This window comes from Pseudoliparis swirei, chromosome 5, assembly GCF_029220125.1.
Source record: "Pseudoliparis swirei isolate HS2019 ecotype Mariana Trench chromosome 5, NWPU_hadal_v1, whole genome shotgun sequence".
Classification (NCBI taxonomy): Eukaryota; Metazoa; Chordata; class Actinopteri; order Perciformes; family Liparidae; genus Pseudoliparis; species Pseudoliparis swirei.
Window position 1 is genome coordinate 930,213 of NC_079392.1, and position 27,500 is coordinate 957,712.

A 27,500-nucleotide genomic window follows, 5' to 3' on the forward strand; every position below is an offset into this window, starting at 1 on the left:
GCCCTGACGTTGACCTTGGCTGACTTGGCTGACCTGACCTGACCTGACCTGACCTGACCTGACCTGACCTGACTTGACCAGACCTGACTTGACCTGACCTGACTTAACCTGACCTGACTTAACCTGACTTGACCTGACTTGACCTGACCTGACCTGACCTGACTTGACCTGACTTGACCTGACCTGACTTGACCTGACCTGACTTGACCTGACCTGACTTGACCTGACTTGACCTGACCTGACCTGACTTAACCTGACTTGACCTGACTTAACCTGACTTGACCTGACTTGACCTGACCTGACTTAACCTGACCTGATTTAACCTGACCTGACTTAACCTGATTTAACCTGACCTGACTTAACCTGACTAAACCTGACCTGATTTAACCTGACCTGACTTAACCCGACTTAACTTAACCTGACTTAACCTGACCTGACTTAACTTAACCTGACCTGACTTAACCTGACCTGACTTAACCTAACCTGACTTAACCTGACCTAACCTAACCTGACTTAACCTGACTTAACCTAACATGACCTGACTTAAACTAACCTTAATAACCATAGTAACCATAGTTACCATGGTAACCATAGTTACCATAGTAACCATGGTAACCATAGTAACCATAGTAACCGTGAAGCGCCCCGTTACCTTCCAGGTGAGCGTCACCTCTCGAGTGCCGTTCAGAAGTCTGGTCGTCATGGTGACTTCAGGTTTGTGTTGAAGCTCTGCAGTAAAACTCAGATTATTGATCAGATCATAATAAAGTGTTGTATTGATCAGATCATAATAAAGTGTTGTATTGATCAGATCATAATAAAGTGTTGTATTGATCAGATCATAATAAAGTGTTGTATTGATCAGATCATAATAAGTGTGTTGGAGTGTAATCAATAATCACGTGTCCTCAGGTGAGGTCAGGTGTTCTTATTGATCATATTCATGCGTCTCAGTTTATGAAGTTGAGTTCTTAACTTCTGGATTTGGAGCTCATCAATAACATGAAACCTGAGCTTCACCTGCAGGAACCGTCAGCACCTCCGACCAGGGGCTCCACAGGGGGTTCTTGGCCCCAGCGGACCGATGCCGGACCTGGACCTGGTACACTGAGTCCTGCAGCAGGTTCGGAACCACAACGTGGCCTGGAGAACACAAACAACGTGTTTACATTTACTGACCTTGTTTGTTGTTTTCTGCGTCTCAAGAACAACAAGTCCAAAAGCTTCAGTCACAGAAATACTGAGGAGACTGGAACCAGCAGAACCAGCAGAACCATCAGAACCAGCAGAACCAGCAGCACCACTAGAACCAGTAGAACCAGCAGAACCACGAGAACCACTAGAACCAGTAGAACCAGCAGCACCAGCAGCACCAGTAGAACCAGTAGAACCAGCAGAACCAGTAGAACCACTAGAACCAGTAGAACCAGCAGGTTCTGATCCGTGACTGTAGAACAATATGAAGTGGGGTTGACTCACACATTAACGAGGTCCTGCTGGTGTTTGTTGTATTCTGAAAGTGCAACTAGGACAACAAGTAAACATGTTAGAGTCGAACAACAACTCACACAACAGCAGCCTCAACTGTCTCCATGGTAACAGCAGCCTCACCTGTCTCTATGGTAACAGCAGCCTCACCTGTCTCCATGGTTCTGATCGGATCCCGTCCCGTCTGAAGCAGACCTCGGCGCTGGCCGGAAGCTTCTCTGCTGCGGTCCATTTCAGGTTCAGGTTGTTTTTAAACCAGGAGAAGGAGACGTCACCCGGAGCCTCGTACTTCACTGAGAGACACCACCTGGGTTACTGCACCTGTGTGTGTACCTGTGTGTGTGGGGGTTTACCTGTGTGTGTGGGTTTACCTGTGTGTGTGTGTGTACCTGTGTGTGTGGGGGTTTACCTGTGTGTGTGTGTGTACCTGTGTGTGTGGGGGTTTACCTGTGTGGGGGTTTACCTGTGTGTGTGTGTGTACCTGTGTGTGTGGGGGTTTACCTGTGTGTGTGTGGGTTTACCTGTGTGTGTGGGGGTTTACCTGTGTGTGTGTGTGTGTGACTGTGTGTGTGTGTGCCTGTGTGTGTGTGTGTGTGTGTGTGGGGCTTACCTGTGTGTGTGTGTGTGTGTGTGTGTGTGTGTGGGGTTACCTGTGTGTGTGTGTGTGTGTGTGTGCACCTGTGTGTGTGTGGTGTGTGTGTGGGGGTTTACCTGTGTGTGTGTGTGTGTGTGTGGTTTACCTGTGTGTGTGGGGTTACCTGTGTGTGTGGCCACCTGTGTGTGTGCGTACCTGTGTGTGTGGGGGTGTACCTGTGGGTGTGTGTGTGTGTGTGTAACCAGTGTGTGGGGGTTGTGTGTGTGTGTGTGTGTGTGTGTGTGTGTGTGTGTGGGCCTGTGTGTGGGGGTTCACCTGTGTGTGTGTGTACTGTGTGTGTGCACCTGTGTGTGGGGACCTGTGTGTGTGTGTGTGTGGGATTACCTGTGTGTGGGGGTTTACCTGTGTGTGTGTGTGTACCTGTGTGTGTGGGGTTTACCTGTGTGTGTGTGTGTGTGGGGGTTTACCTGTGTGTGTGGGGGTTTACCTGTGTGTGTGTGTGGGTTTACCTGTGTGTGTGGGGGTTTACCTGTGTGTGTGTGTGGGTTTACCTGTGTGTGTGTGTGTACCTGTGTGTGTGTGTGTACCTGTGTGTGTGGGGGTTTACCTGTGTGTGTGGGGGTTTACCTGTGTGTGTGCGTGTAACTGTGTGTGTGTGTGTACCTGTGTGTGTGTGGGTTTACCTGTGTGTGTACCTGTGTGTGTGTGTGTGGGTTTACCTGTGTGTGTGTGTGTACCTGTGTGTGTGTGGGTTTACCTGTGTGTGTGTGTGTGTACCTATGTGTGTGCATGTACCTGTGTGTGTCGGGGTTTACCTATGTGTGTGTGTGGGTTTACCTGTGTGTGTGGGGGTTTACCTGTGTGTGTGTGTGTGTGTGTGTACCTGTGTGTGTGTGTGTGTGGGTTTACCTGTGTGTGTGGGGGTTTACCTGTGTGTGTGTGTGTGTACCTGTGTGTGTGTGGGTTTACCTGTGTGTGTGTGTGTGTACCTGTGTGTGTGCGTGTACCTGTGTGTGTGTGTGTGTGTACCTGTGTGTGTGTGTGTGTACCTGTGTGTGGGTTTACCTGTGTGTGTGGGGGTTTACCTGTGTGTGTGCGTGTACCTGTGTGTGTGTGTGTGTACCTGTGTGTGTGTGGGTTTACCTGTGTGTGTGTGTGGGTTTACCTGTGTGTGTGGGGGTTTACCTGTGTGTGTGTGTGTGTGGGTTTACCTGTGTGTGTGTGTGTGTGTACCTGTGTGTGTGTGGGTTTACCTGTGTGTGTGTGGGTTTACCTGTGTGTGTGTGTGTGTGTACCTGTGTGTGTGGGTTTACCTGTGTGTGTGGGTTTACCTGTGTGTGTGTGGGTTTACCTGTGTGTGTGTGTGTGTACCTGTGTGTGTGTACCTGTGTGTGTGTGGGTTTACCTGTGTGTGTGTGGGTTTACCTGTGTGTGTGTGTGTGTGTGTATACCTGTGTGTGTGTGTGGGTTTACCTGTGTGTGTGTGGGTTTACCTGTGTGTGTACCTGTGTGTGTGTACCTGTGTGTGTGTGGGTTTACCTGTGTGTGTGTGTGGGTTTACCTGTGTGTGTGTGTGTGTGTGTGTACCTGTGTGTGTGTGTGGGTTTACCTGTGTGTGTGTGGGTTTACCTGTGTGTGTGTGTACCTGTGTGTGTGTGGGTTTACCTGTGTGTGTGGGGGTTTACCTGTGTGTGTGCGTGTAACTGTGTGTGTGTGTGTGGGTTTACCTGTGTGTGTGTGTGTACCTGTGGGTGTGTACCTGTGGGTGTGTACATGTGTGTGTATACCTGTGGGTGTGTACCTGTGGGTGTGTACCTGTGGGTGTGTACCTGTGTGTATCTGTGTGTGTGTGTGTACCTGCGTGTGTGTACCTGTGTGTGCGTGTACCTGTGTGTGTGTGTACCTGTGTGTGTATCTGTGTGTGTGCGTGTACCTGCGTGTGCATACCTGCGTGTGCGTGTACCTGTGTGTGTGTACCTGTGTGTGTGCGTGTACCTGCGTGTGCGTGTACCTGTGTGTGTATACCTGTGGGTGTGTACATGTGTGTGTGTGTACCTGTGAGTGTGTACATGTGTGGGTGTGTACCTGTGGGTGTGTACCTGTGAGTGTGTACATGTGTGTATACCTGTGGGTGTGTACCTGTGGGTGTGTACCTGTGGGTGTGTACCTGTGGGTGTGTACATGTGTGTGTGTACCTGTGGGTGTGTACCTGTGTGTGTACCTGTGTGTGTACCTGTGTGTGTGTGTGTGTGTGTACCTGTGTGTACCTGTGTGTGTGTGTGTGTGTGTGTGTGTGTGTATACCTGTGGGTGTGTACATGTGGGTGTGTACCTGTGAGTGTGTACATGTGTGTATACCTGTGGGTGTGTACCTGTGGGTGTGTGTGTGTGTGTGTGTGTGTGTGTACCTGTGTGTACCTGTGTGTGTACCTGTGTGTGTACCTGTGTGTGTACCTGTGTGTGTGTGTACCTGTGTGTGTACCTGTGTGTGTACCTGTGTGTGTGTGTGTGTGTGTGTACCTGTGTGTGTACCTGTGTGTACCTGTGTGTGTACCTGTGTGTGTACCTGTGTGTGTACCTGTGTGTGTGTGTACCTGTGTGTGTGTACCTGTGTGTGTGTGTGTGTACCTGTGTGTGTGTGTACCTGTGTGTACCTGTGTGTCTGTGTGTACCTGTGTGTGTACCTGTGTGTGTGTGTACCTGTGTACCTGTGTGTGTGTGTGTGTGTGTGTGTGTGTGTGTACCTGTGTGTGTACCTGTGTGTGTGTGTGTGTACCTGTGTGTGTGTACCTGTGTGTACCTGTGTGTGTACCTGTGTGTGTACCTGTGTGTGTGTACCTGTGTGTGTGTACCTGTGTGTGTGTGTGTACCTGTGTGTGTGTGTACCTGTGTGTGTGTACCTGTGTGTGTGTACCTGTGTGTGTGTACCTGTGTGTGTGTGTGTGTGTGTGTACCTGTGTGTGTGTGTACCTGTGTGTGTGTACCTGTGTGTCTGAGCACCACGGTCCTCTTGGCCGAGCGGCAGGTGGTGCTCCCCAGCCGGGCCTCCACCCACACCAGAGCGGCTCCCTGGAGGACCTTGATGTCCTCCTTTTTGAGAATGCAGGTCGTCTCCAAGCTGCTGACACCAGAGCGGAGCAGGTCCCCATCGTTACCCCTTTACAGGTGTTCCCTTCAACGAGTCCAAAGGGACCTTCATGAGCAGAGGAGACGTACCTGGGCCCCGCCCTCTTCTCCTCACACGTCATCCTAGAGCTGCTGACGTTTGTTTTACTGTGAACATCAGAACCAAAGAGGACCTGTTCAGCACATTATTAACCCTTCACTTCCAATGCTGACCAATTGTTTCTCTTAAATTAAAATATATATATACTGTATACATATATATATATGTATATATGTATACAGTATATATATACATATATACATATATATGTATATATGTATACATGTATATATATTTCCTCTCGTTAGGGCTATTGGCTGAGAGGCTGCTGCACTCAAAAAAACGATTCAAGCCCTTCTTAGAGATGACACATTTAAATATTGTTTGATAAATTTAAATACATCAATTACAAAACGAAGATATTTATATTGAATGGGTGTAACACAAAATGTAGGAATACTTTCATTTATTAGATTTATTTAGGTTACACTCACAAAAGCGATTCAAGCCCTTCTTCGAGGTGACACATTTAAATATTGTTTGATACATTTAAAACAATCAATTACAAAAATAGATATTTATATTTAATGGGTGTAACACAAAATGTATGAATACTTTCATTTATTAGATTTATTTAGGTTAGATGGTGTGCGTATCAACTCAAAATAAATGTGTTTCATTGAGGACTAGCCTTTGCGCATGCGCCAGCTGAAAATCACTTGTTTACATGAGGTGAAGACACTTTCAGATCTGCATGGTGGTGTAGTGGCTAGCACTGTCGCATCACAGCCAGAGGTCGTGGGTTCAATTCCCAGTCGGGGCGTTCCTTCTGTGTGGAGTTTGCATATTTTGTTCGTTAGTTAGTTTATATTTTGAGTTGGACAAACACAAATTAATTTAATTTTATGAATATCGTTATTTTATTTTAGATGTATTTGATACAAATGAGTTGGACTAACTTAATTACATTTTATTGCACTGATGAGCTAAATTTGAGTTGGAGTTGCAGATAATTATTGGATGGAAAACCTGCCAACAATTTAATTGAGTTCATCCAATGAGTCATTTCTTTGAGTGTGGGGGACGTTTAGGATACACTGAGCTCCTCTCTCCTCTCCTCTCTCCTTATGGACGTTTAGGATACACTGAGCTCCTCTCTCCTCTCCTCTCTCCTTATGGACGCTTAGGATACACTGAGCTCCTCTCTCCTCTCCTCTCTCCTTATGGACGCTTAGGATACACTGAGCTCCTCTCCTCTCCTCTCTCCTTATGGACGCTTAGGATACCCTGCGCTCCTCCCTCCTCTCCTCTCTCCTTATGGACGTTTAGGATACACTGAGCTCCTCTCTCTCCTCTCTCCTTATGGACGCTTAGGATACACTGAGCTCCTCTCTCCTCTCTCCTTATGGACGCTTAGGATACACTGAGCTCCTCTCTCCTCTCCTCTCTCCTTATGGACGCTTAGGATGCACTGAGCTCCTCTCTCCTCTCCTCTCTCCTTATGGACGTTTAGGAGACACTGAGCTCCTCTCTCTCCTCTCTCCCTTATGGACGCTTAGGATGCACTGAGCTCCTCTCTCCTCCTCTCTCCTTATGGACGCTTAGGATACGACTCCTCTCTCCTCTCTCCTTATGGACGCCTTAGGATACACTGAGCTCTCTCCTCTCCTCTCTCCTTATGGACGTTTAGGATACACTGAGCTCCTCTCTCCTCTCTCCTTATGGACGCTTAGGATACACTGAGCTCCTCTCTCTTCTCCTCTCTCCTTATGGATGCTTAGGATACACTGAGCTCCTCTCCTCTCTCCTTATGGACGCTTAGGATACACTGAGCTCCTCTCCTCCTCTCTCCCTTATGGACGCTTAGGATACACTGAGCTCCTCTCCTCCTCTCTCCTTATGGGCCTTAGGATGCACTGAGCTCCTCTCTCCTCTCCTCTCTCCTTATAGACGCTTAGGATACACTGAGCTCCTCTCTCCTCTCCTTATGGACGCTTAGGATACACTGAGCTCTCTCTCTTCTCCTCTCTCCTTATGGACGCTTAGGATACACTGAGCTCCTCTCTCCTCTCCTCTCTCCTTATGGACGCTTAGGATACACTGAGCTCCTCTCTCCTTATGGATGCTTAGGATACACTGAGCTCCTCTCTCCTCTCCTCTCTCCTTATGGACGCTTAGGATACACTGAGCTCCTCTCCTCTCCTCTCTCCTTATGGACGCTTAGGATGCACTGAGCTCCTCTCTCCTCTCCTCTCTCCTTATGGACGCTTAGGATACACTGAGCTCCTCTCTCCTCTCTCCTTATGGATGCTTAGGATACACTGAGCTCCTCTCTCCTCTCCTCTCTTCTTATGGACGCTTAGGATACACTGAGCTCCTCTCTCCTCTCCTCTCTCCTTATGGACGTTTAGGATACACTGAGCTCCTCTCTCCTCTCCTTATGGACGTTTAGGATACACTGAGCTCCTCTCTCCTCTCCTCTCTCCTTATGGACGTTTAGGATACACTGAGCTCCTCTCCTCTCTCCTTATGGATGCTTAGGATACACTGAGCTCCTCTCCTCTCCTCTCTCCTTATGGACGTTTAGGATACACTGAGCTCCTCTCCTCTCCTCTCTCTTATGGACGCTTAGGATACACTGAGCTCCTCTCCTCTCTCCTTATGGGACGCTTAGGATACACTGAGCTCCTCTCTCCTCTCTCCTTATGGACGCTTAGGATACACTGAGCTCCTCTCTCCTCTCCTCTCTCCTTATGGACGCTGAGGAGACACTGAGCTCCTCTCTCCTCTCCTCTCTCCTTATGGACGCTTAGGATACACTGAGCTCCTCTCCTCTCTCCTTATGGACGTTTAGGAGACACTGAGCTCCTCTCTCCTCTCTCCTTAAGGACGCTTAGGAGACACTGAGCTCCTCTCTCCTCTCCTCTCAACATATGCATCCCTACACATCCCTGGTAGCGATGTAACCATGGAAACACAGAGCTCACTTGAAGTGGATAGAAGACTCCACGCTGCTCTGGGTGGTGTTCAGGCTCCATTCACAGAAGTATTCGGACTCCTCCTCAGTCTTTCTCCTGAAGCACTCGGGGCTGGAAGGAGCTTCACACGCCGACCCTGAAGACACGCCCCTTTGAGACTTATTCACATTTACACTTCTTTTACATTTACACTTCAATAAAAACATTTTTACCATAAGCAGAAATATGAGAGGCTGCCATGTTATCTCCTTATTACTTTAACTTTATAACTTTGACAATATTGTCTTTGTCGCTCTGGTTTTGTCTTTGTTTGTTACACATATGTCAATAAAGCATATTTAGTTGTAACTGTTTGGTTCTGTTGTGGAAAACTAAAATCTGATGATAACAAGAATGACTCAATATTTGTAACCTTAACATTTTAACTGATAACATTCTTCCAAAAACTGCCTCAGGACCACTATATAAAAATATATATATAAATATATATAATATAAATCAAAATACTATATATATATGAATACATATAAATATATATATATACAGAATTAATAATTATAATTATAATATATATATATGATATATATGTATATATATACATAATTAATAAGACCAAAAGTAGGGTCTCCCTTAAATGAGAACTGACTTTAACCTCCCTGATGATTCTTAAACTCTCGACTGTTGAACGGTGTAGTAATATAAAGTATAACTTAAAGAAGTTAGAGGTAGTTTATTTACCCGAGCCGAGCGTCATGAGGAACATCAACACGACGCCGTGTTGGTGAGGACACGTCCAGCAGCTCAGAGCCTCCATGAGGACGTCTGCTCGTCTCTTCAGGTAACCGGCTCGCCTCAGAATGTCAGAGCGCTTCCCCGTCTGCCAGGTCCTATGAAGTGTGTGTGTGTGTGTGTGTCACCAGCCATGTGACCCTTTGAAGTAATTTGGTTGATTCCTTTCTTCTCTTGAAGTTCATTTCCTGGCTCCTTGTTGAAGACAAAGACCTCCAGTACGTAGAATCCTGTTTCTGAAGCAGAAGTAACTATGAATTCAACATGTGTGTCTCGTGTTTATCATCCTTCTGGTGCTTTAAGCACTTTGGTTCTGAATGAACTCCTCTGACCTCAGGGGGTTGACAGAGCACAGGATGGTGTGTTGAGTTGACATGAGCAGGTGTCTCCACCTCATGGGTTAAGAGAGGAATACATGACAGTATGTACATGGACCCAAAGCCTCAGTGAGGACATTTGGCCTTTGACCTTCACGCTGCCGCATGTGTTTGTTGTTTCACTGTAACACGATGGAGGAGGAGTGTAAACAGGTGAATGTTTTTAATCTATTGAACTTGCGGTCTCTGGGACGAGGATGTTCTCGCGACTCGTCCTCGTCTTACATCCTCTTTCTGTCCCCGTTTCCCATTTAGACAGTTAGTTTCACAGCAGATCACTTTCCTCTAGAGCCGAGGAGCTGAGAGGAGCTCTGAGAGGAGCTCTGAGAGGAGATCTGAGTGTTACTTTTGACACCTGAAGTGCACTTTGTTGATAATACTTTGTACTATTACTTTGATAAAGCTTGAATGTAAGGTGAACTGAGAGTACTTATATTTAGACTTATATTTATACTTATATTTACTTATATTTATACTTATATTTGTAATTATATTTAGACTTAAATACTACTTAAATGGTCTGAATGTCTGTTCCCCCACTGGTTGAGCATCTTGTTCTGGCCCACCTGTAAACACCTGGTTCTGATTCTGGGGTTCGGGTCGTTGAACCTCTCCCGTGTCAGTCCAGCAGTGCAGTGACGCGGTGGCGCCACCCAGTGGCCAGTGTGTGTCGGTGCAGAGGAAGGAGGCGCCATAGCAGCCGGGAGGTCATCTGCGTCTTCGCGGCGAGAGGAAGCTCTGCTGCGGGCTGCTGACCGGCTGCTGACCGGCTGCCGTCCTACCGCTGACCCCCATGCACATGAAGATGAAGATGAAGACGAAGATGGAGGACCAGCCCGAGACCTCCTGGTAACTTCTTGAAGATGCTCCTCGCGTGTCGCTCCTCGCTAGAAGATGGCGGAGTCCGATGGCGGAGAGTTCGCTTCCCAGCAGCCACCGAGCAGGTGAGTGGGGCGGCTCGGGGGGGTCGGGTCCTCGGTGCCTCGGTGCTCCACGGCTCCGGGTCCGCAGCCTTGTGTTAGCCCGAGGAACGACCCAGGACCCGGGGCGGGACTCCGGGAAACACCGAGGACTGGTCGGGCCTCCGCGGAGCTCTCGCCTGAGATGAGGACGAGGCACTGGGAGGTGTTTAGTTGTGATTATAGCTGTTCTATTGATTAATGTCTCCGTTAATATGTTCAATACTTCATGTACATGCTATAAGGCCACTAGTTAATGTTATACTTATCATTCATGTTATACTTATCATTAAAGTAGTTAATGTTATAAGTATCACTCGTGTAGCTATAAGTATCATTAAAGTAGCTAATGTTATAATTATCATTAATGTAGTTAATGTTATAAGTATCATTAATGTATTTATAAGTATTATTAATGTTATAATTATCATTACTGTAGTTAATGTTATAAGTATCATTAATGTATTTATAAGTATTATTAATGTATTTATAAGTATTAATGTTATAAGTATCATTAATGTATTTATAAGTATCATTAATGTATTTATAAGTATTAATAATATACTTAGAAGTATTATTAATGTATTTATTAGGATCATCAATGTATTTATAAGTATTATTAATGTTATAAGTATCATGAATGTATTTATTAGTATCATGAATGGAGCTCTTCTTCAACAGTGCAGCTGCAGACCTTAATAGTTGAAACAATGTTGCAACTTGTGAACATAAATGTGAAACTAGAAGTTAGTTTCCTTTGTTTTAATGTTTGTGTTGACGTGAATTCACGAGTTGATTCGGCGTCGCCTCCGGACAGCAGTCAGAGTAACGAGCTGCCTCCCTCCAGGGGGGCTAGCGGCGCCTTCTCCGCCTCCGGCCACAGCGCCGCCCTCCTGCACGGCCTCTCCGCCCTGCGGGCCCGGGGCCAGCTGCTGGACGTGGAGCTGGCCGTCAACCAGGAGCGCTTCGGGGTCCACCGGGCGGTGCTGGCCGCCTGCAGCGACTACTTCAGGTCAGTCTGGGGGCCTCTGGGGGCGCTACGGGAAGCGCTCCGGGTAACTCCATCAACGGCCCTCAGCGAGGGGCTGGAGGGGGGAACTGAGACGCCACTCCACAGAGTTCCTGTGATGCCGGAGATTTTATAAACATGCATTCCAGAAATGGGACGTGAGACATTTTAAAACGAGATTATTCAACATTAATGAGAACAAATGGAAATATGAATGGAGCCAAATGTACAGGGACACTTCGACTAAACAAGAACCCGAGAGCATCGATAAGTTCTGTGAGCTGCAGTCAAACTCGTCATGCATGAGTATGAAGAAGATGTGTTTCTATTGTCGGGGTCCAATTATGGAATAACGTTGAAATGGATGTAAGGATGGTGAACTCCTTTTTGGTTTTCAAGGGAATTATTTATAAAACAATTCTTGAGTTATAAATGTGATTGAAACGTGTTTATATGGAAGATGTATGTGGAAGTATGTGTGTATGTATATATTTATATATATATATGTGTCTATGTATATATTTATATATATGTGTATGTATGTATATATTTATATGTATGTGTATGTATGTATATATTTATATACAGGACTGTTTCAGAAAATTAGAATATTGTGATAAAGTTCTTTATTTTTCTGTAATGCAATTAAAAAAACAAAAATGTCATGCATTCTGGATTCATTACAAATCAACTGAAATATTGCAAGCCTTTTATTCTTTTAATATTGCTGATTATGCACAGCTTAGAAAACTCTAAAATCCTATCGCATAAAATTTTAATATTTCCTCAGACCAAGTAAAAAAAAAGATTTATAACAGCTGAGTGTTTGTCAAGGCTCAGGAAACCCTTGCAGGTGTTTCGAGTTAATTAGACAATTCAAGTGATTTGTTTAATACCCTACTAGTATACTTTTCATGATATTCTAATATTTAGAGATAGGATATTTGAGTTTTCTTAAGCTGTAAGCCATAATCAGCAATAAATCAGAATAAAAGGCTTGCAATATTTCAGTTGATTTGTAATGAATCCAGAATGCATGACATTTTTGTTTTTTTAATTGCATTACAGAAAATAAAGAACTTCATCACAATATTCTAATTTTCTGAGACAGTCCTGTATATATGTGTATGTATGTATATATTTATATATATGTATGTGTATATGTATATATTTATATATATGTATGTGTATGTATATATATTTTAGTGCTGTGAAAAATAACGCGTTAACGCGTTATGATTAAATTACAGGATTAATTAGTTGGTTTTTTTTAACGCATTTAACGCATGCGCAGAATGAGCTTCCAGTCCGTCTGTTGTTGGTCGTCTCTCCAGCAGCATTCATTCTGTCTCTAGTGTCGCGTTAACACTCAGCATTTTTTGCTTCTACCTATACCTTTTCAGTCTTTCTGTTTTGAATGTTATATAGAATAATATTGTCTTGTATTTGATTTGATTGACTGAATAAAATAAAATACACAAAGTCCATCATGGAGTAAAGCCCCGTGGTGGTTGTGTTGCAGGGCCATGTTCACCGGCGGCATGAGGGAGTCTCAGCAGGCCACCGTGGAGCTGAAGGGCCTTTCGGCCCGCGGCCTCAAGCACATCATCGACTTTGCCTACAGTGCCGAGGTCACGCTGGACCTGGACTGCGTGCAGGACGTCCTCGGCGCCGCCGTGTTCCTGCAGATGCTCCCCGTGGTGGAGCTCTGCGAGGAGTTCCTCGAGTCGGCCATGAGCGTGGAGTCCTGCCTGCTCATCGGCCAGATGGCCGCCGCCTTCAGCCTGCCGTCGCTCGAGGAGTCGGCGGACGCCTTCGCCTTCCGCCACTTCCTCCAGATCGCCGAGGAGGACGACTTCCTGCGCATCCCCGCGGAGCGCCTCGTCTTCTTCCTGCGGAGCAACGAGCTGCGGGACTGCAGCGAGGTCGCCCTCTTCCACGCCGCCGTCCGCTGGCTCCGGCACGACGAGTCCCGCCGGGCCGGCGCCAGCGCCGTCCTCCGCCACGTGCGCTTCCCGCTCATGCGCTCCTCGGAGCTGGTGGACAGCGTGCAGACGGTGGACGTGATGCTGGAGGACGAGCGGTGCCGCCGCTTCCTCCTGGAGGCCTTCAGCTACCAGGCCCTCCCCTTCCGGCAGCACGCCATGCAGAGCGAGCGGACGGCCGTGCGCTCCGACATCCGCTCGCTCGTCGCCTTCGGCGGGACGCCGTACACGGACGCCGACCGCACGGTGAGCGGCAAGGTGTACCAGCTGCCGGACGCCGTGGCGCGCCACTTCAAGGAGCTGGCGGCCATGGAGGCGGGCTGCAGCCACGCCTGCGTCGCCGTGCTCGACAACTTTGTGTACGTGGTGGGCGGGCAGCAGCTGCAGCACCGCAGCGGCGAGGGCGCGGTGGACGCCTGCTTCCGCTACGACCCGCAGCGGAGCCGCTGGCTGCGCATCCGGCCGCTGCGGGAGGCGCGCATCCAGTTCCAGCTCAACGTGCTGCGGGGACGGCTGTACGCCACCGGGGGGCGCAACCGCGCCGGCAGCCTGGCGTCGGTGGAGCGCTACTGCCCCAAGGAGAACCAGTGGGCCCACGTGGAACCCCTGAAGCGCCGGATCTGGGGCCACGCCGGGGCCCCCTGCGGGGAGCGGCTGTACGTCGGAGGACAAGAAAACGCTTCACTGCTACGACCCCGACGCCGACCGGTGGGACTTCAGAGCCCCGATGAACGAGCCCCGAGTGCTGCACGCCATGACCGGCGCCCGGGACCGGCTCTACGCGCTGGGCGGCCGCACGGACCACGTGGACCGCTGCTTCAACGTGCTGGCGGCCGAGTTCTACGTGCCGGAGGCGGACCAGTGGACCGCCGTCAGCCCCATGAGGGCCGGCCAGTCCGAGGCCGGCTGCTGCTCCCTGGACCGCAAGATCTACATCGTGGGCGGATACAACTGGCACCTGAACAACGTCACCAGCGTCGTGCAGGTGTACAACACGGACACGGACCAGTGGGAGCGGGACCTGCACTTCCCAGAATCCTTTGCTGGCATCGCCTGTACCACAATTATTATTCCACAGAGCGCCACACAACACTAACCGTGTGTGTGTGTGTGTGTGTGTGTGTGTGGGTTTTAATTCTATAATTTATTAATTGGTGATATTCTCTCCAGGTGACGTGTGCAATTCGTCTCTTATTTCTTTATATTTCTTCATATTTCGTGTGTTTCTGTTTCAGGGCTGAACAAAGTGAGTCTGCTCAGCTTTAACAGACTTCATGATGTTTTTGACATTTTGATTGTACAGTTGGGAATGTTGATGTTTTATTAATCTTTAATTGTGATATTTAGTTTCAAGTTTTTTCAAAATGTCCCTCTGGTTTCTCCTGTGATGCTCACCTGTGACCAACGTGAAACCGGCTTCTCCTGCTGCCTCTGAAGACCTTGGTGTCGTTATTCTTAAAGAAGTCTTCGTCAGCTCAACAGACTCCAGGAGAACGACAGTTTGACCCAATCCAACAAGTTGTATTCTCTTGAAGGACATTTAGAGACGGAAGTTTAATTCTTAACGTCTGGTTTGCTCCTAACAGAATATATAATATACATATTTAATATATTGAATGTACAGTGAAAAGAAACATAAGCATCAAACTCATATCATTCACACGTGTCTTTATCTTCTGTTGAACAGAAACAATAAAGTTTGGGTTGAATCTGTCCTCTGACTTCCTGTTTCCTCTTCCTCTGGACCAGGTTCATCCTCTGAACGTACAGTACAGTGAGAGGATAACAACTTTAAAACATCTTAGCAGTCAGACGTTTTCTGTAAAGTAAATATTTGATTGTCTGGTGTGAATGTCAGTGATGGATGAAGCTCAAGCTACTGACGTCATACATCATGATGACGTCAGTAGCTTGAGCTTCATAATGCAGCTCACCCTCTTCCAAGAAGAAGAAGCCTTAAGCCCACCCTGCCTCCTCCACCCTGAGGGTCCCGTCATCCGATGACGACACGCCAGCTGAGCGTGCGTGATGACGTCACCGTCAGGCCGGCGCGCGCCGCGTAACGTGACATTCCTTTGAGAAGAAGAGGGGAAAGATGGCGTCCTCGAACAATCCGCGAAAATTCAGCGAGAAGATCGCGCTGCACACCCAGAAGCAGGCGGAGGAGACGGCGGCCTTCGAGGAAGTGATGAAGGACCTGAATATCAGCAGGGCCGCGCGGGTAAGAGCTGCGCGCGCAGGGGGGGGGGGGCGGAGCTCGGTCCGGACGTCGGGATGTAGCCATGAAGTTCGCGTCAGTGCGCGCGGCCTCATCATGTCTCTCCTCTGGCTGAGGCGCGCGTGCGTTTCTCCAGACGTGACGCGCCGCGCGTGAGCAGCGTGCACGCGCAGCGCTCGCTGCACCAGGTGCACCTGTGCGGGTCTGACCGGTCACGGCTGTCACGTCGCGAGCGCGTCACCTGACAGCCAGCGTTATTTAAGTTATGACGTCATACCGGGAGAACGCGACAGGAGCAACACGTCAGATGTTAACCAGCCGGTCCGGGACGTGTCCCTCCCCGGTACCCGTCCTCACTGCCGTTACCTCAACGAGCTAATATGAATGTCCCCAAACTCAAACGTCAGACTGGTGGGAAATAAACAACTGTAACCAACTTCATCTCGACATTTAATGTGGTTAATTTAGTTCATATTACGTAACAGCGTTAGCGTTACGTCAACAGCGTTAGCGCTACGTCAACAGCGCTACGTCAACAGCGTTAGCGTTACGTCAACAGCGTTACGTCAACAGCGTTAGCGTTACGTCAACAGCGTTAGCGTTACGTCAACAACGTTACGTCAACAGCGTTAGCGCTACGTCAACAGCGTTACGTCAACAGCGTTACGTCAACAGCGTTAGCGTTACGTCAACAGCGTTAGCGCTACGTCAACAGCATTATGTCAACAGTGTTACGTCAGCAGCGTTAGCGTAACGTGAGCAGCGTTAGCGTGACGTCAGCAGCGTTAGCGTGACGTCAGCAGCGTTAGCGTGACGTGAACAGCGTTAGCGTGACGTCAGCAGCGTTAGCGTGACGTGAACAGCGTTGCGCGTGAACGGCGTGGCGTGGCGTCAGCGTTAGCGTGACGTCAGCAGCGCTAGCGTGACGTGAGCAGCGTTAGCGTGACGTCAGCAGCGTTAGCGTGACGTGAGCAGCGTTAGCGTGACGTGAACAGCGTTAGCGTAACGTCAGCAGCGTTAGCGTGACGTGAACAGCGTTAGCGTAACGTCAGCAGTTGGCGTGGCGTGAACAGCGTTAGCGTGGCGTGAGCAGCGCGGTGACGTGAACAGCGTTAGCGTAACGTCAGCAGCGTTAGCGTGACGTGAACAGCGTTAGCGTAACGTCAGCAGCGTTAGCGTGACGTGAACAGCGTTAGCGTAATGTCAGCAGCGTTAGCGTGACGTCAGCAGCGTTAGCGTGACGTGAACAGCGCAGCAGCGTTAGCGCGTTAGCGTGACGTGAACAGCGTTAGCGTAATGTCAGCAGCGCGTGTGCGTGAACAGCGCGAAGCGTAATGTCAGCGTTAGCGCGTGGCGTGAACAGCGTTAGCGTAACGCCAGCAGCGCGAAGCGCACGTGAACAGCGGCGTAACGTCAGCAGCGTTAGCGTGACGTGAACAGCGCATGCATGTCAGCAGCGCGTGGACGCCAGCAGCGCGAAGCGTGACGTGAACAGCGCGCAGTCGCCGATGCGTCGATGCTGCGTGTCGCGTCCAGCGTGTAGCGTGTCGATGCTGCGTGTACGCTGTGGTCGCGCTGCGTGTCGCTGCGTCGCGGCGTTCGCGCCGTGTCGACGCGCTCGCGCTGCGTGTCGTGCCGGTCGCTGCTCGTGTCGATGCTCGTGTCGACGCTGTCGATGCTGCGCGTGCGCCGCGTGTCGCTGCCGTGTCGGCGCGCCGTGTCGTGTCGTGTCGGCGCTGCTCGCGTACCGCGATGCTCGCTCGTGTCGATGCTCGTGCGCTCGTGTCGATGCTCGTGTCGTGTCGGCGCGCTGTCGATGCTCGTGTCGGCGCTGCGTGTAATGCGCGCGTGTCGTCGTGTCGATGCTGCGTGTCGATGCTCGTGTCGGCTGCTCGTCGATGTCGCGTGCCGATGCGTGTCGCTGCTCGTGTCGATGCTCGCGTGCGATGCTCGTGTCGATGCTCGTGGCGTCGCGTCGCGCGTGTCGATGCTCGTGTCGCGCCGTGTCGCTGCGCTGCGCCGCTGCTCGTGTCGATGCTCGTGGCGCTGCTCGTGTCGCGCTGCGTCGCCGATGCCGTGTCGATGCTCGTGTCGATGCGCCGATGCCGTGTCGCTGCTCGTGTGTCGGTCGGCGCGCGTCGATGCGCTGTCGATGCTCGTGTCGCTGCGGCGTCGCTGCGTGTCGATGCCGTGTCGCTACTCGTGTCGATGCTCGTGCCGATGCTCGTGTCGATGCTCGTGTAAGCTGCGCGATGCTGCGCGTGTCGATGCTCGTGTCGATGCGCGTGTCGATGCTCGTGTCGCTGCTCGTGTCGCTGCTCGTGTCGATGCTCGTGTCGATGCTCGTGTCGATGCTCGTGTCGCTGCGCGTGTCGCTGCTCGTGTCGATGCTCGTGTCGCTGCTCGTGTCGTCGGCGCGCTGCGCGTCGACGCTCGTGTCGATGCGCGTGTCGACGCGCGTGTCGACGCTCGTGTCGATGCTCGTGTCGACGCTCGTGTCGATGCGCGCGTGTCGACGCTCGTGTCGACGCCGTCGCTGCTCGTGTCGATGCTCGTGTCGATGCGCCGTGTCGATGCGCGCGTGTCGGCCGCTGCCGATGCTGCTCGTGTCGATGCTCGTGTCGATGCTCGTGTCGATGCTCGTGTCGCTGCGCGTGTCGCTGCTCGTGTCGATGCTCGTGTCGCTGCTCGTGTCGATGCGCGTGTCGCTGCTGCTGCGTCGCTGCCGTGTCGATCGTGTCGCTGCTCGCGTCTGCGCCGTCGCGCGTCGATGTCGATGCGGCTGCCGTGTCGCTGCTCGTGTCGCTGCTGGGCCGCCGTGTCGCTGCTGCGTGTCGATGCTCGTCGTGCTCGCCGCGCGCGTGTCGCTGCGCCGTCGATGCTCGTGTCGATGCTCGTGTCGCTGCGCGTGTCGCTGCGCGTGTCGATGCTCGTGTCGATGCTCGTGTCGCTGCTCGTGTCGATGCTCGTGTCGATGCGCGTGTCGATGCGCGTGTCGATGCTCGTGTCGCTGCTCGTGTCGATGCTCGTGTCGATGCGCGTGTCGATGCTCGTGTCGATGCTCGTGTCGCTGCTCGTGTCGATGCTCGTGTCGCCGATGCTGCGTCGACGCTGCGGCGCGCGATGCTCGTGTCGATGCTCGTGTCGATGCGATGCCGTGTCGATGCTCGTGTCGGCGCTGCGTGTCGCTGCTGCGTGTCGATGCTCGATCGTGTCGTGCGATGCTCGTGTCGATGTGGCTGCCGTGCCGTGTCGATGCGCGTGTCGCTGCTCGTGTCGATGCTCGTGTCGATGCTCGTGTCGATGCTCGTGTCGATGCTCGTGTCGATGCGCGTGTCGCTGCGCGCGTGTCGGCTGCTCGTGTCGATGCTGCGATGCCGTGTCGATGCTCGTGTCGATGCTCGTGTCGATGCTGGCGTGTCGATGCTCGTCGCGCGTCGAGCGCGGCGTGTCGCTGCTCGTGTCGCTGCTCGCGGTCGCTCGTGTCGCTGCTCGTGTCGATGCTCGTCGCGCCGTGTCGATGCTCGTGTCGATGCTCGTGTCGATGCTCGTGTCGCTGCTCGTGCGTCGTGTCGATGCTGCTCGTGTCGCCGCGCCGTGTCGATGCTCGTGTCGCTGCTCGTGTCGATGCTCGTGTCGCGCCGTGTCGCTGCGCCGTGGCCGATGCGTGTCGATGCCGTCGATGCTCGTGTCGTGCGCTCGCCGATGCCCGTGTCGATGCTGCGTGTCGGCGCGTGTCGATGCTCGTGTCGCTGCGGCGTGTGGCTGCTCGTGTCGATGCTCGTGTCGATGCTCGTGTCGATGCGCGTGTCGATGCTCGTGGCGATGCTCGTGTCGATGCTCGTGTCGATGCTCGTGTCGATGCTCGTGTCGATGCTCGTGTCGATGCTCGTGTCGATGCTCGTGTCGATGCTCGTGTCGATGCTCGTGTCGATGCTCGTGTCGATGCGCGTGTCGATGCTGCGTGTCGCGCCGCGGATGCTCGTGTCGATGCTCGTGTCGCTGCTCGTGTCGATGCTCGTGTCGATGCTCGTGTCGCTGCTCGTGTCGATGCGCGTGTCGCTGCTCGTGTCGATGCTCGTGTCGATGCTCGTGTCGATGCTCGTGTCGATGCTCGTGTCGATGCTCGTGTCCGTGTCGATGCTCGTGTCGATGCTCGTGTCGATGCTCGTGTCGATGCGCGTGTCGATGCTCGTGTCGCTGCGCGTGTCGATGCGCGTGTCGATGCTCGTGTCGATCCCCTCTACCTGCCGCTCACGCTCTCATGCACCTTTACTTTGCACTCTGCAGTTACAGAAGACCCAGTATTTGCAGCTAGGGCAGAACCGAGGACAGAACTATGGAGGCTCACTGCCCGATGTCAATCGGGTTGGAAATGGCACCATTGACGGGCCGTTTCAGGTGAGCCCTCAGCCCCGAATCCATGTTCTCCATCGGTGTGCCTTGCTCAGCGGTTGGGGTAATATTAAATATACAAAAGTCATTTGTGGTGTCGGTGATTGGCTCCAAACAGACGTGTGCAGGCCTCGCCTTGAGACCAAGTCTATCAGAGTCCAGGCCTCGCCTTGAGACCAGGTCTATCAGAGTCCAGGCCTCGCCTTGAGACCAGGTCTATCAGAGTCCAGGCCTCGCCTTGAGACCAGGTCTATCAGAGTCCAGGCCTCGCCTTGAGACCAGGTCTATCAGAGTCCAGGCCTCGCCTTGAGACCAGGTCTATCAGAGTCCAGGTCTCGCCTTGAGACCAGGTCTATCAGAGTCCAGGCCTCGCCTTGAGACCAGGTCTATCAGAGTCCAGGTCTCGCCTTGAGACCAGGTCTATCAGAGTCCAGGACCAGTGAAACCAGTCGTGTGTGAACAGGTGTCCCGTTGAACCCTGCGAGGTCATCTGGTTCCTAAAGGTCAAAGCATGTCATTGCTTGTCACGGCTTCCATCTTTAAATACATTTGCCAACTCGAGCATCGGGCCGGGGACTCGTGGCGAGACGGTGGAGCCGTCGTCGTGTTGTCACGGTTACGCCGCGCCGCTCTCCTCACTCGCTGTGCTCGCTCCAGAACTCCGTGCTGGACACCAGTCGGACCACGAGGCACCACGGGCTGGTGGAGCGAGTCTACCGCGACCGGAACCGCGTCGCCTCGCCTCACCGCCGGCCACCGGCCGGCGACAAGCACGGGCGCCAGATATCCTTCTGCTGTTGTTGAATAGTTCATGAGGTCATCGTCAGCAGATCCTTCTGTTGTTGAGTCGTTCACGAGGTCATCGTCAGGAGATCCTTCTGTTGTTGAGTCGTTCATGAGGTCATCGTCAGGAGATCCTTCTGTTGTTGAGTCGTTCACAAGGTCATCGTCAGGAGATCCTTCTGTTGTTGTTGAGTAGTTCACGAGGTCATCGTCAGATGATCCTTCTGTTGTTGAATAGTTCACGAGGTCATCGTCAGGAGATCCTTCTGTTGTTGAGTAGTTCATGAGGTCATCGTCAGGAGATCCTTCTGTTGTTGTTGAGTAGTTCACGAGGTCATCGTCAGGAGATCCTTCTGCTGTTGAGTAGTTCACGAGGTCATCGTCAGGAGATCCTTCTGTTGTTGAGTAGTTCATGAGGTCATCGTCAGGAGATCCTTCTGTTGTTGAGTAGTTCATGAGGTCATCGTCAGGAGATCCTTCTGTTGTTGAGTAGTTCACGAGGTCATCGTCAGGAGATCCTTCTGTTGTTGAGTAGTTCATGAGGTCATCGTCAGGAGATCCTTCTGTTGTTGAGTAGTTCATGAGGTCATCGTCAGGAGATCCTTCTGTTGTTGAGTAGTTCACGAGGTCATCGTCAGGAGATCCTTCTGCTGTTAAGTAGTTCATGAGGTCATCGTCAGGAGATCCTTCTGTTGTTGAGTAGTTCATGAGGTCATCGTCAGGAGATCCTTCTGTTGTTGAGTAGTTCACGAGGTCATCGTCAGGAAATCCTTGTGTTGTTGAGTAGTTCATGAGGTCATCGTCAGGAGATCCTTCTGTTGTTGAGTAGTTCACGAGGTCATCGTCAGGAGATCCTTCTGTTGTTGAGTAGTTCATGAGGTCATCGTCAGGAGATCCTTCTGTTGTTGAGTAGTTCATGAGGTCATCGTCAGGAGATCCTTCTGTTGTTGAGTTGTTCACGAGGTCATCGTCAGGAGATCCTTCTGCTGTTGAGTAGTTCACGAGGTCATCGTCAGGAGATCCTTCTGTTGTTGAGTAGTTCATGAGGTCATCATCAGGAGATCCTTCTGTTGTTGAGTAGTTCACGAGGTCTTCGTCAGGAGATCCTTCTGCTGTTGAGTAGTTCACAAGGTCATCGTCAGGAGATCCTTCTGTTGTTGTTGAGTAGTTCATGAGGTCATCGTCAGGAGATCCTTCTGTTGTTGAGTAGTTCACGAGGTCATCGTCAGGAAATCCTTCTGTTGTTGAGTAGTTCATGAGGTCATCGTCAGGAGATCCTTCTGTTGTTGAGTAGTTCATGAGGTCATCGTCAGGAGATACTTCTGTTGTTGAGTAGTTCATGAGGTCATCGTCAGGAGATCCTTCTGTTGTTGTTGAGTAGTTCATGAGGTCATCGTCAGGAGATCCTTCTGTTGTTGAGTAGTTCACGAGGTCATCGTCAGGAGATCCTTCTGCTGTTGAGTAGTTCACGAGGTCATCGTCAGGAGATCCTTCTGTTGTTGAGTAGTTCACGAGGTCATCGTCAGGAAATCCTTCTGTTGTTGAGTAGTTCATGAGGTCATCGTCAGGAGATCCTTCTGTTGTTGAGTAGTTCATGAGGTCATCGTCAGGAGATCCTTCTGTTGTTGTTGAGTAGTTCATGAGGTCATCGTCAGGAGATCCTTCTGTTGTTGAGTAGTTCACGAGGTAATCGTCAGGAGATCCTTCTGTTGTTGAGTAGTTCACGAGGTCATCGTCAGGAGATCCTTCTGTTGTTGAGTCGTTCACGAGGTCATCATCAGGAGATCCTTCTGTTGTTGAGTAGTTCATGAGGTCATCGTCAGGAGATCCTTCTGTTGTTGAGTCGTTCATGAGGTCATCATCAGGAGATCCTTCTGTTGTTGAGTAGTTCACGAGGTCATCGTCAGGAGATCCTTCTGTTGTTGAGTAGTTCATGAGGTCATCGTCAGGAGATCCTTCTGTTGTTGAGTAGTTCATGAGGTCATCGTCAGGAGATCCTTCTGTTGTTGAGTCGTTCACAAGGTCATCATCAGGAGATCCTTCTGTTGTTGAGTAGTTCATGAGGTCATCGTCAGGAGATCCTTCTGTTGTTGAGTAGTTCATGAGGTCATCATCAGGAGATCCTTCTGTTGTTGAGTAGTTCATGAGGTCATCGTCAGGAGATCCTTCTGTTGTTGAGTAGTTCACGAGGTCATCGTCAGGAAATCCTTCTGTTGTTGAGTAGTTCATGAGGTCATCGTCAGGAGATACTTCTGTTGTTGAGTAGTTCATGAGGTCATCGTCAGGAGATCCTTCTGTTGTTGTTGAGTAGTTCATGAGGTCATCGTCAGGAGATCCTTCTGTTGTTGAGTAGTTCACGAGGTCATCGTCAGGAGATCCTTCTGCTGTTGAGTAGTTCACGAGGTCATCGTCAGGAGATCCTTCTGTTGTTGAGTAGTTCATGAGGTCATCATCAGGAGATCCTTCTGTTGTTGAGTAGTTCACGAGGTCATCGTCAGGAGATCCTTCTGTTGTTGAGTAGTTCATGAGGTCATCGTCAGGAGATCCTTCTGCTGTTGAGTAGTTCACGAGGTCATCGTCAGGAGATCCTTCTGTTGTTGTTGAGTAGTTCATGAGGTCATCGTCAGGAGATCCTTCTGCTGTTGAGTCGTTCACGAGGTCATCGTCAGGAGATCCTTCTGTTGTTGAGTAGTTCATGAGGTCATCGTCAGGAGATCCTTCTGTTGTTGAGTCGTTCACAAGGTCATCGTCAGGAGATCCTTCTGCTGTTGAGTAGTTCATGAGGTCATCGTCAGGAGATCCTTCTGTTGTTGTTGAGTAGTTCATGAGGTCATCGTCAGGAGATCCTTCTGTTGTTGTTGAGTAGTTCATGAGGTCATCGTCAGGAGATCCTTCTGCTGTTGAGTAGTTCATGAGGTCATCGTCAGGAGATCCTTCTGCTGTTGAGTAGTTCATGAGGTCATCGTCAGGAGATCCTTCTATTGTTGAGTCGTTCACGAGGTCATCATCAGGAGATCCTTCTGTTGTTGAGTAGTTCATGAGGTCATCGTCAGGAGATCCTTCTGTTGTTGAGTAGTTCACGAGGTCATCGTCAGGAGATCCTTCTGTTGTTGAGTAGTTCACGAGGTCATCGTCAGGAGATCCTTCTGTTGTTGAGTAGTTCACGAGGTCATCGTCAGGAGATCCTTCTGTTGTTGAGTAGTTCATGAGGTCATTGTCAGGAGATCCTTCTGTTGTTGAGTAGTTCACGAGGTCATCGTCAGGAAATCCTTCTGTTGTTGAGTAGTTCACGAGGTCATCGTCAGGAGATCCTTCTGTTGTTGAGTAGTTCACGAGGTCATCGTCAGGAGATCCTTCTGTTGTTGAGTAGTTCATGAGGTCATTGTCAGGAGATCCTTCTGTTGTTGAGTAGTTCATGAGGTCATCGTCAGGAGATCCTGCTGTTGTTGAGTAGTTCATGAGGTCATCGTCAGGAGATCCTTCTGTTGTTGTTGAGTAGTTCATGAGGTCATCGTCAGGAGATCCTTCTGCTGTTGAGTAGTTCACGAGGTCATCGTCAGGAGATCCTTCTGTTGTTGAGTAGTTCACGAGGTCATCGTCAGGAGATCCTTCTGTTGTTGAGTAGTTCACGAGGTCATCGTCAGGAAATCCTTCTGTTGTTGAGTAGTTCACGAGGTCATCGTCAGGAGATCCTTCTGTTGTTGAGTAGTTCACGAGGTCATCGTCAGGAGATCCTTCTGCTGTTGAGTCGTTCACGAGGTAATCGTCAGGAGATCCTTCTGTTGTTGAGTAGTTCACGAGGTCATCGTCAGGAGATCCTTCTGTTGTTGAGTAGTTCACGAGGTCATCGTCAGGAGATCCTTCTGTTGTTGAGTAGTTCATGAGGTCATCGTCAGGAGATCCTTCTGTTGTTGAGTAGTTCACGAGGTCATCGTCAGGAGATCCTTCTGTTGTTGAGTAGTTCATGAGGTCATCGTCAGGAGATCCTTCTGTTGTTGAGTAGTTCATGAGGTCATCGTCAGGAGATCCTTCTGTTGTTGTTGAGTAGTTCATGAGGTCATCGTCAGGAGATCCTTCTGCTGTTGAGTAGTTCACGAGGTAATCGTCAGGAGATCCTTCTGTTGTTGAGTAGTTCACGAGGTCATCGTCAGGAGATCCTTCTGTTGTTGAGTCGTTCACGAGGTCATCATCAGGAGATCCTTCTGTTGTTGAGTAGTTCACGAGGTCATCGTCAGGAGATCCTTCTGTTGTTGAGTAGTTCATGAGGTCATCGTCAGGAGATCCTTCTGTTGTTGAGTAGTTCACGAGGTCATCGTCAGGAGATCCTTCTGTTGTTGAGTAGTTCATGAGGTAATCGTCAGGAGATCCTTCTGTTGTTGAGTCGTTCACAAGGTCATCATCAGGAGATCCTTCTGTTGTTGAGTAGTTCATGAGGTCATCGTCAGGAGATCCTTCTGTTGAGTAGTTCATGAGGTCATCATCAGGAGATCCTTCTGTTGTTGAGTAGTTCAGGAGGTCATCGTCAGGAGATACTTCTGTTGTTGAGTAGTTCATGAGGTCATCGTCAGGAGATCCTTCTGTTGTTGAGTAGTTCATGAGGTCATCGTCAGGAGATCCTTCTGTTGTTGAGTAGTTCACGAGGTCATCGTCAGGAGATCCTTCTGCTGTTGAGTAGTTCACGAGGTCATCGTCAGGAGATCCTTCTGTTGTTGAGTAGTTCATGAGGTCATCATCAGGAGATCCTTCTGTTGTTGAGTAGTTCACGAGGTCATCGTCAGGAGATCCTTCTGTTGTTGAGTAGTTCACGAGGTCATCGTCAGGAGATCCTTCTGTTGTTGTTGAGTAGTTCATGAGGTCATCGTCAGGAGATCCTTCTGCTGTTGAGTCGTTCACGAGGTCATCGTCAGGAGATCCTTCTGTTGTTGAGTAGTTCATGAGGTCATCGTCAGGAGATCCTTCTGCTGTTGAGTCGTTCACGAGGTCATCGTCAGGAGATCCTTCTGCTGTTGAGTCGTTCACAAGGTCATCGTCAGGAGATCCTTCTGCTGTTGAGTAGTTCATGAGGTCATCGTCAGGAGATCCTTCTGTTGTTGAGTAGTTCATGAGGTCATCGTCAGGAGATCCTTCTGTTGTTGAGTCGTTCACGAGGTCATCGTCAGGAGATCCTTCTGTTGTTGAGTAGTTCATGAGGTCATCGTCAGGAGATCCTTCTGTTGTTGAGTAGTTCACGAGGTCATCGTCAGGAGATCCTTCTGTTGTTGAGTAGTTCATGAGGTCATCGTCAGGAGATCCTTCTGTTGTTGAGTAGTTCACGAGGTCATCGTCAGGAGATCCTTCTGTTGTTGAGTAGTTCATGAGGTCATCGTCAGGAGATCCTTCTGTTGTTGAGTAGTTCATGAGGTCATCGTCAGGAGATCCTTCTGCTGTTGTTGAGTAGTTCATGAGGTCATCGTCAGGAGATCCTTCTGTTGTTGAGTAGTTCATGAGGTCATCATCAGGAGATCCTTCTGTTGTTGAGTAGTTCATGAGGTCATCGTCAGGAGATCCTTCTGCTGTTGTTGAGTAGTTCATGAGGTCATCGTCAGGAGATCCTTCTGTTGTTGAGTAGTTCACGAGGTCATCGTCAGGAGATCCTTCTGCTGTTGTTGAGTAGTTCATGAGGTCATCGTCAGGAGATCCTTCTGTTGTTGAGTAGTTCATGAGGTCATCGTCAGGAGATCCTTCTGCTGTTGAGTAGTTCATGAGGTCATCGTCAGGAGATCCTTCTGCTGTTGTTGAGTAGTTCATGAGGTCATCGTCAGGAGATCCTTCTGTTGTTGAGTAGTTCATGAGGTCATCGTCAGGAGATCCTTCTGCTGTTGTTGAGTAGTTCATGAGGTCATCGTCAGGAGATCCTTCTGTTGTTGAGTAGTTCATGAGGTCATCGTCAGGAGATCCTTCTGCTGTTGTTGAGTAGTTCATGAGGTCATCGTCAGGAGATCCTTCTGTTGTTGAGTAGTTCATGAGGTCATCGTCAGGAGATCCTTCTGTTGTTGAGTAGTTCATGAGGTCATCGTCAGGAGATCCTTCTGTTGTTGAGTAGTTCATGAGGTCATCGTCAGGAGATCCTTCTGTTGTTGAGTAGTTCATGAGGTCATCGTCAGGAGATCCTTCTGCTGTTGTTGAGTAGTTCATGAGGTCATCGTCAGGAGATCCTTCTGTTGTTGAGTAGTTCATGAGGTCATCGTCAGGAGATCCTTCTGTTGTTGAGTAGTTCACGAGGTCATCGTCAGGAGATCCTTCTGTTGTTGAGTAGTTCATGAGGTCATCGTCAGGAAATCCTTCTGTTGTTGAGTAGTTCATGAGGTCATCGTCAGGAGATCCTTCTGCTGTTGAGTAGTTCATGAGGTCATCGTCAGGAGATCCTTCTGTTGTTGAGTAGTTCACGAGGTCATCGTCAGGAGATCCTTCTGTTGTTGAGTAGTTCATGAGGTCATCGTCAGGAGATCCTTCTGCTGTTGAGTCGTTCACGAGGTCATCGTCAGGAGATCCTTCTGTTGTTGAGTAGTTCATGAGGTCATCGTCAGGAGATCCTTCTGTTGTTGAGTAGTTCACGAGGTCATCGTCAGGAGATCCTTCTGTTGTTGAGTAGTTCACGAGGTCATCGTCAGGAGATCCTTCTGCTGTTGTTGAATAGTTCATGAGGTCATCGTCAGGAGATCCTTCTGCTGTTGAGTCGTTCACGAAGTCATCGTCAGGAGATCCTTCTGTTGTTGAGTA

At 50.1% G+C, this 27,500-nt stretch overlaps 3 protein-coding genes across 5 annotated transcripts in view; 2 read left to right on the forward strand and 1 right to left on the reverse strand.

Moving 5' to 3' along the window:
• il12rb1 (interleukin 12 receptor subunit beta 1) overlaps positions 1 to 5,330 on the reverse strand; it is a 15,100-nt gene extending 9,770 nt beyond the window's left edge. Inside the window, exons 1-3 of the mRNA XM_056415005.1 lie at positions 5,299 to 5,330; positions 5,067 to 5,200; positions 1,021 to 1,143 (exon numbers count right to left, since the gene is read on the reverse strand). Coding sequence (XP_056270980.1) covers positions 1,021 to 1,143; positions 5,067 to 5,200; positions 5,299 to 5,330 — 289 coding nt within the window. The remainder of the gene's footprint in view (positions 1 to 1,020; positions 1,144 to 5,066; positions 5,201 to 5,298) is intronic.
• Positions 5,331 to 10,889: 5,559 nt separating this feature from the next.
• klhl26 (kelch-like family member 26) lies at positions 10,890 to 15,059 on the forward strand. The gene is given in 3 exon segments (XM_056414375.1): positions 10,890 to 11,363; positions 12,883 to 14,007; positions 14,009 to 15,059. Coding segments are annotated over 3 exon segments (1,860 nt in total). The 5' UTR covers positions 10,890 to 11,061; the 3' UTR covers positions 14,442 to 15,059.
• A 241-nt stretch (positions 15,060 to 15,300) lies between these two features.
• The window catches only part of crtc1b (CREB regulated transcription coactivator 1b), a 26,569-nt gene continuing 14,369 nt past the window's right edge, over positions 15,301 to 27,500 (forward strand). For 2 of the 3 annotated variants that reach the window (XM_056414376.1, XM_056414377.1), the window contains exons 1-2: positions 19,714 to 19,964; positions 20,616 to 20,741. In XM_056414376.1, coding sequence (XP_056270351.1) covers positions 19,716 to 19,964; positions 20,616 to 20,741 — 375 coding nt within the window. In that variant the 5' untranslated portion in view covers positions 19,714 to 19,715. Of the gene's footprint in view, positions 15,567 to 19,713; positions 19,965 to 20,615; positions 20,742 to 27,500 lie in introns of those variants that run through there. The other variant, XM_056414378.1, reaches the window with a different exon arrangement.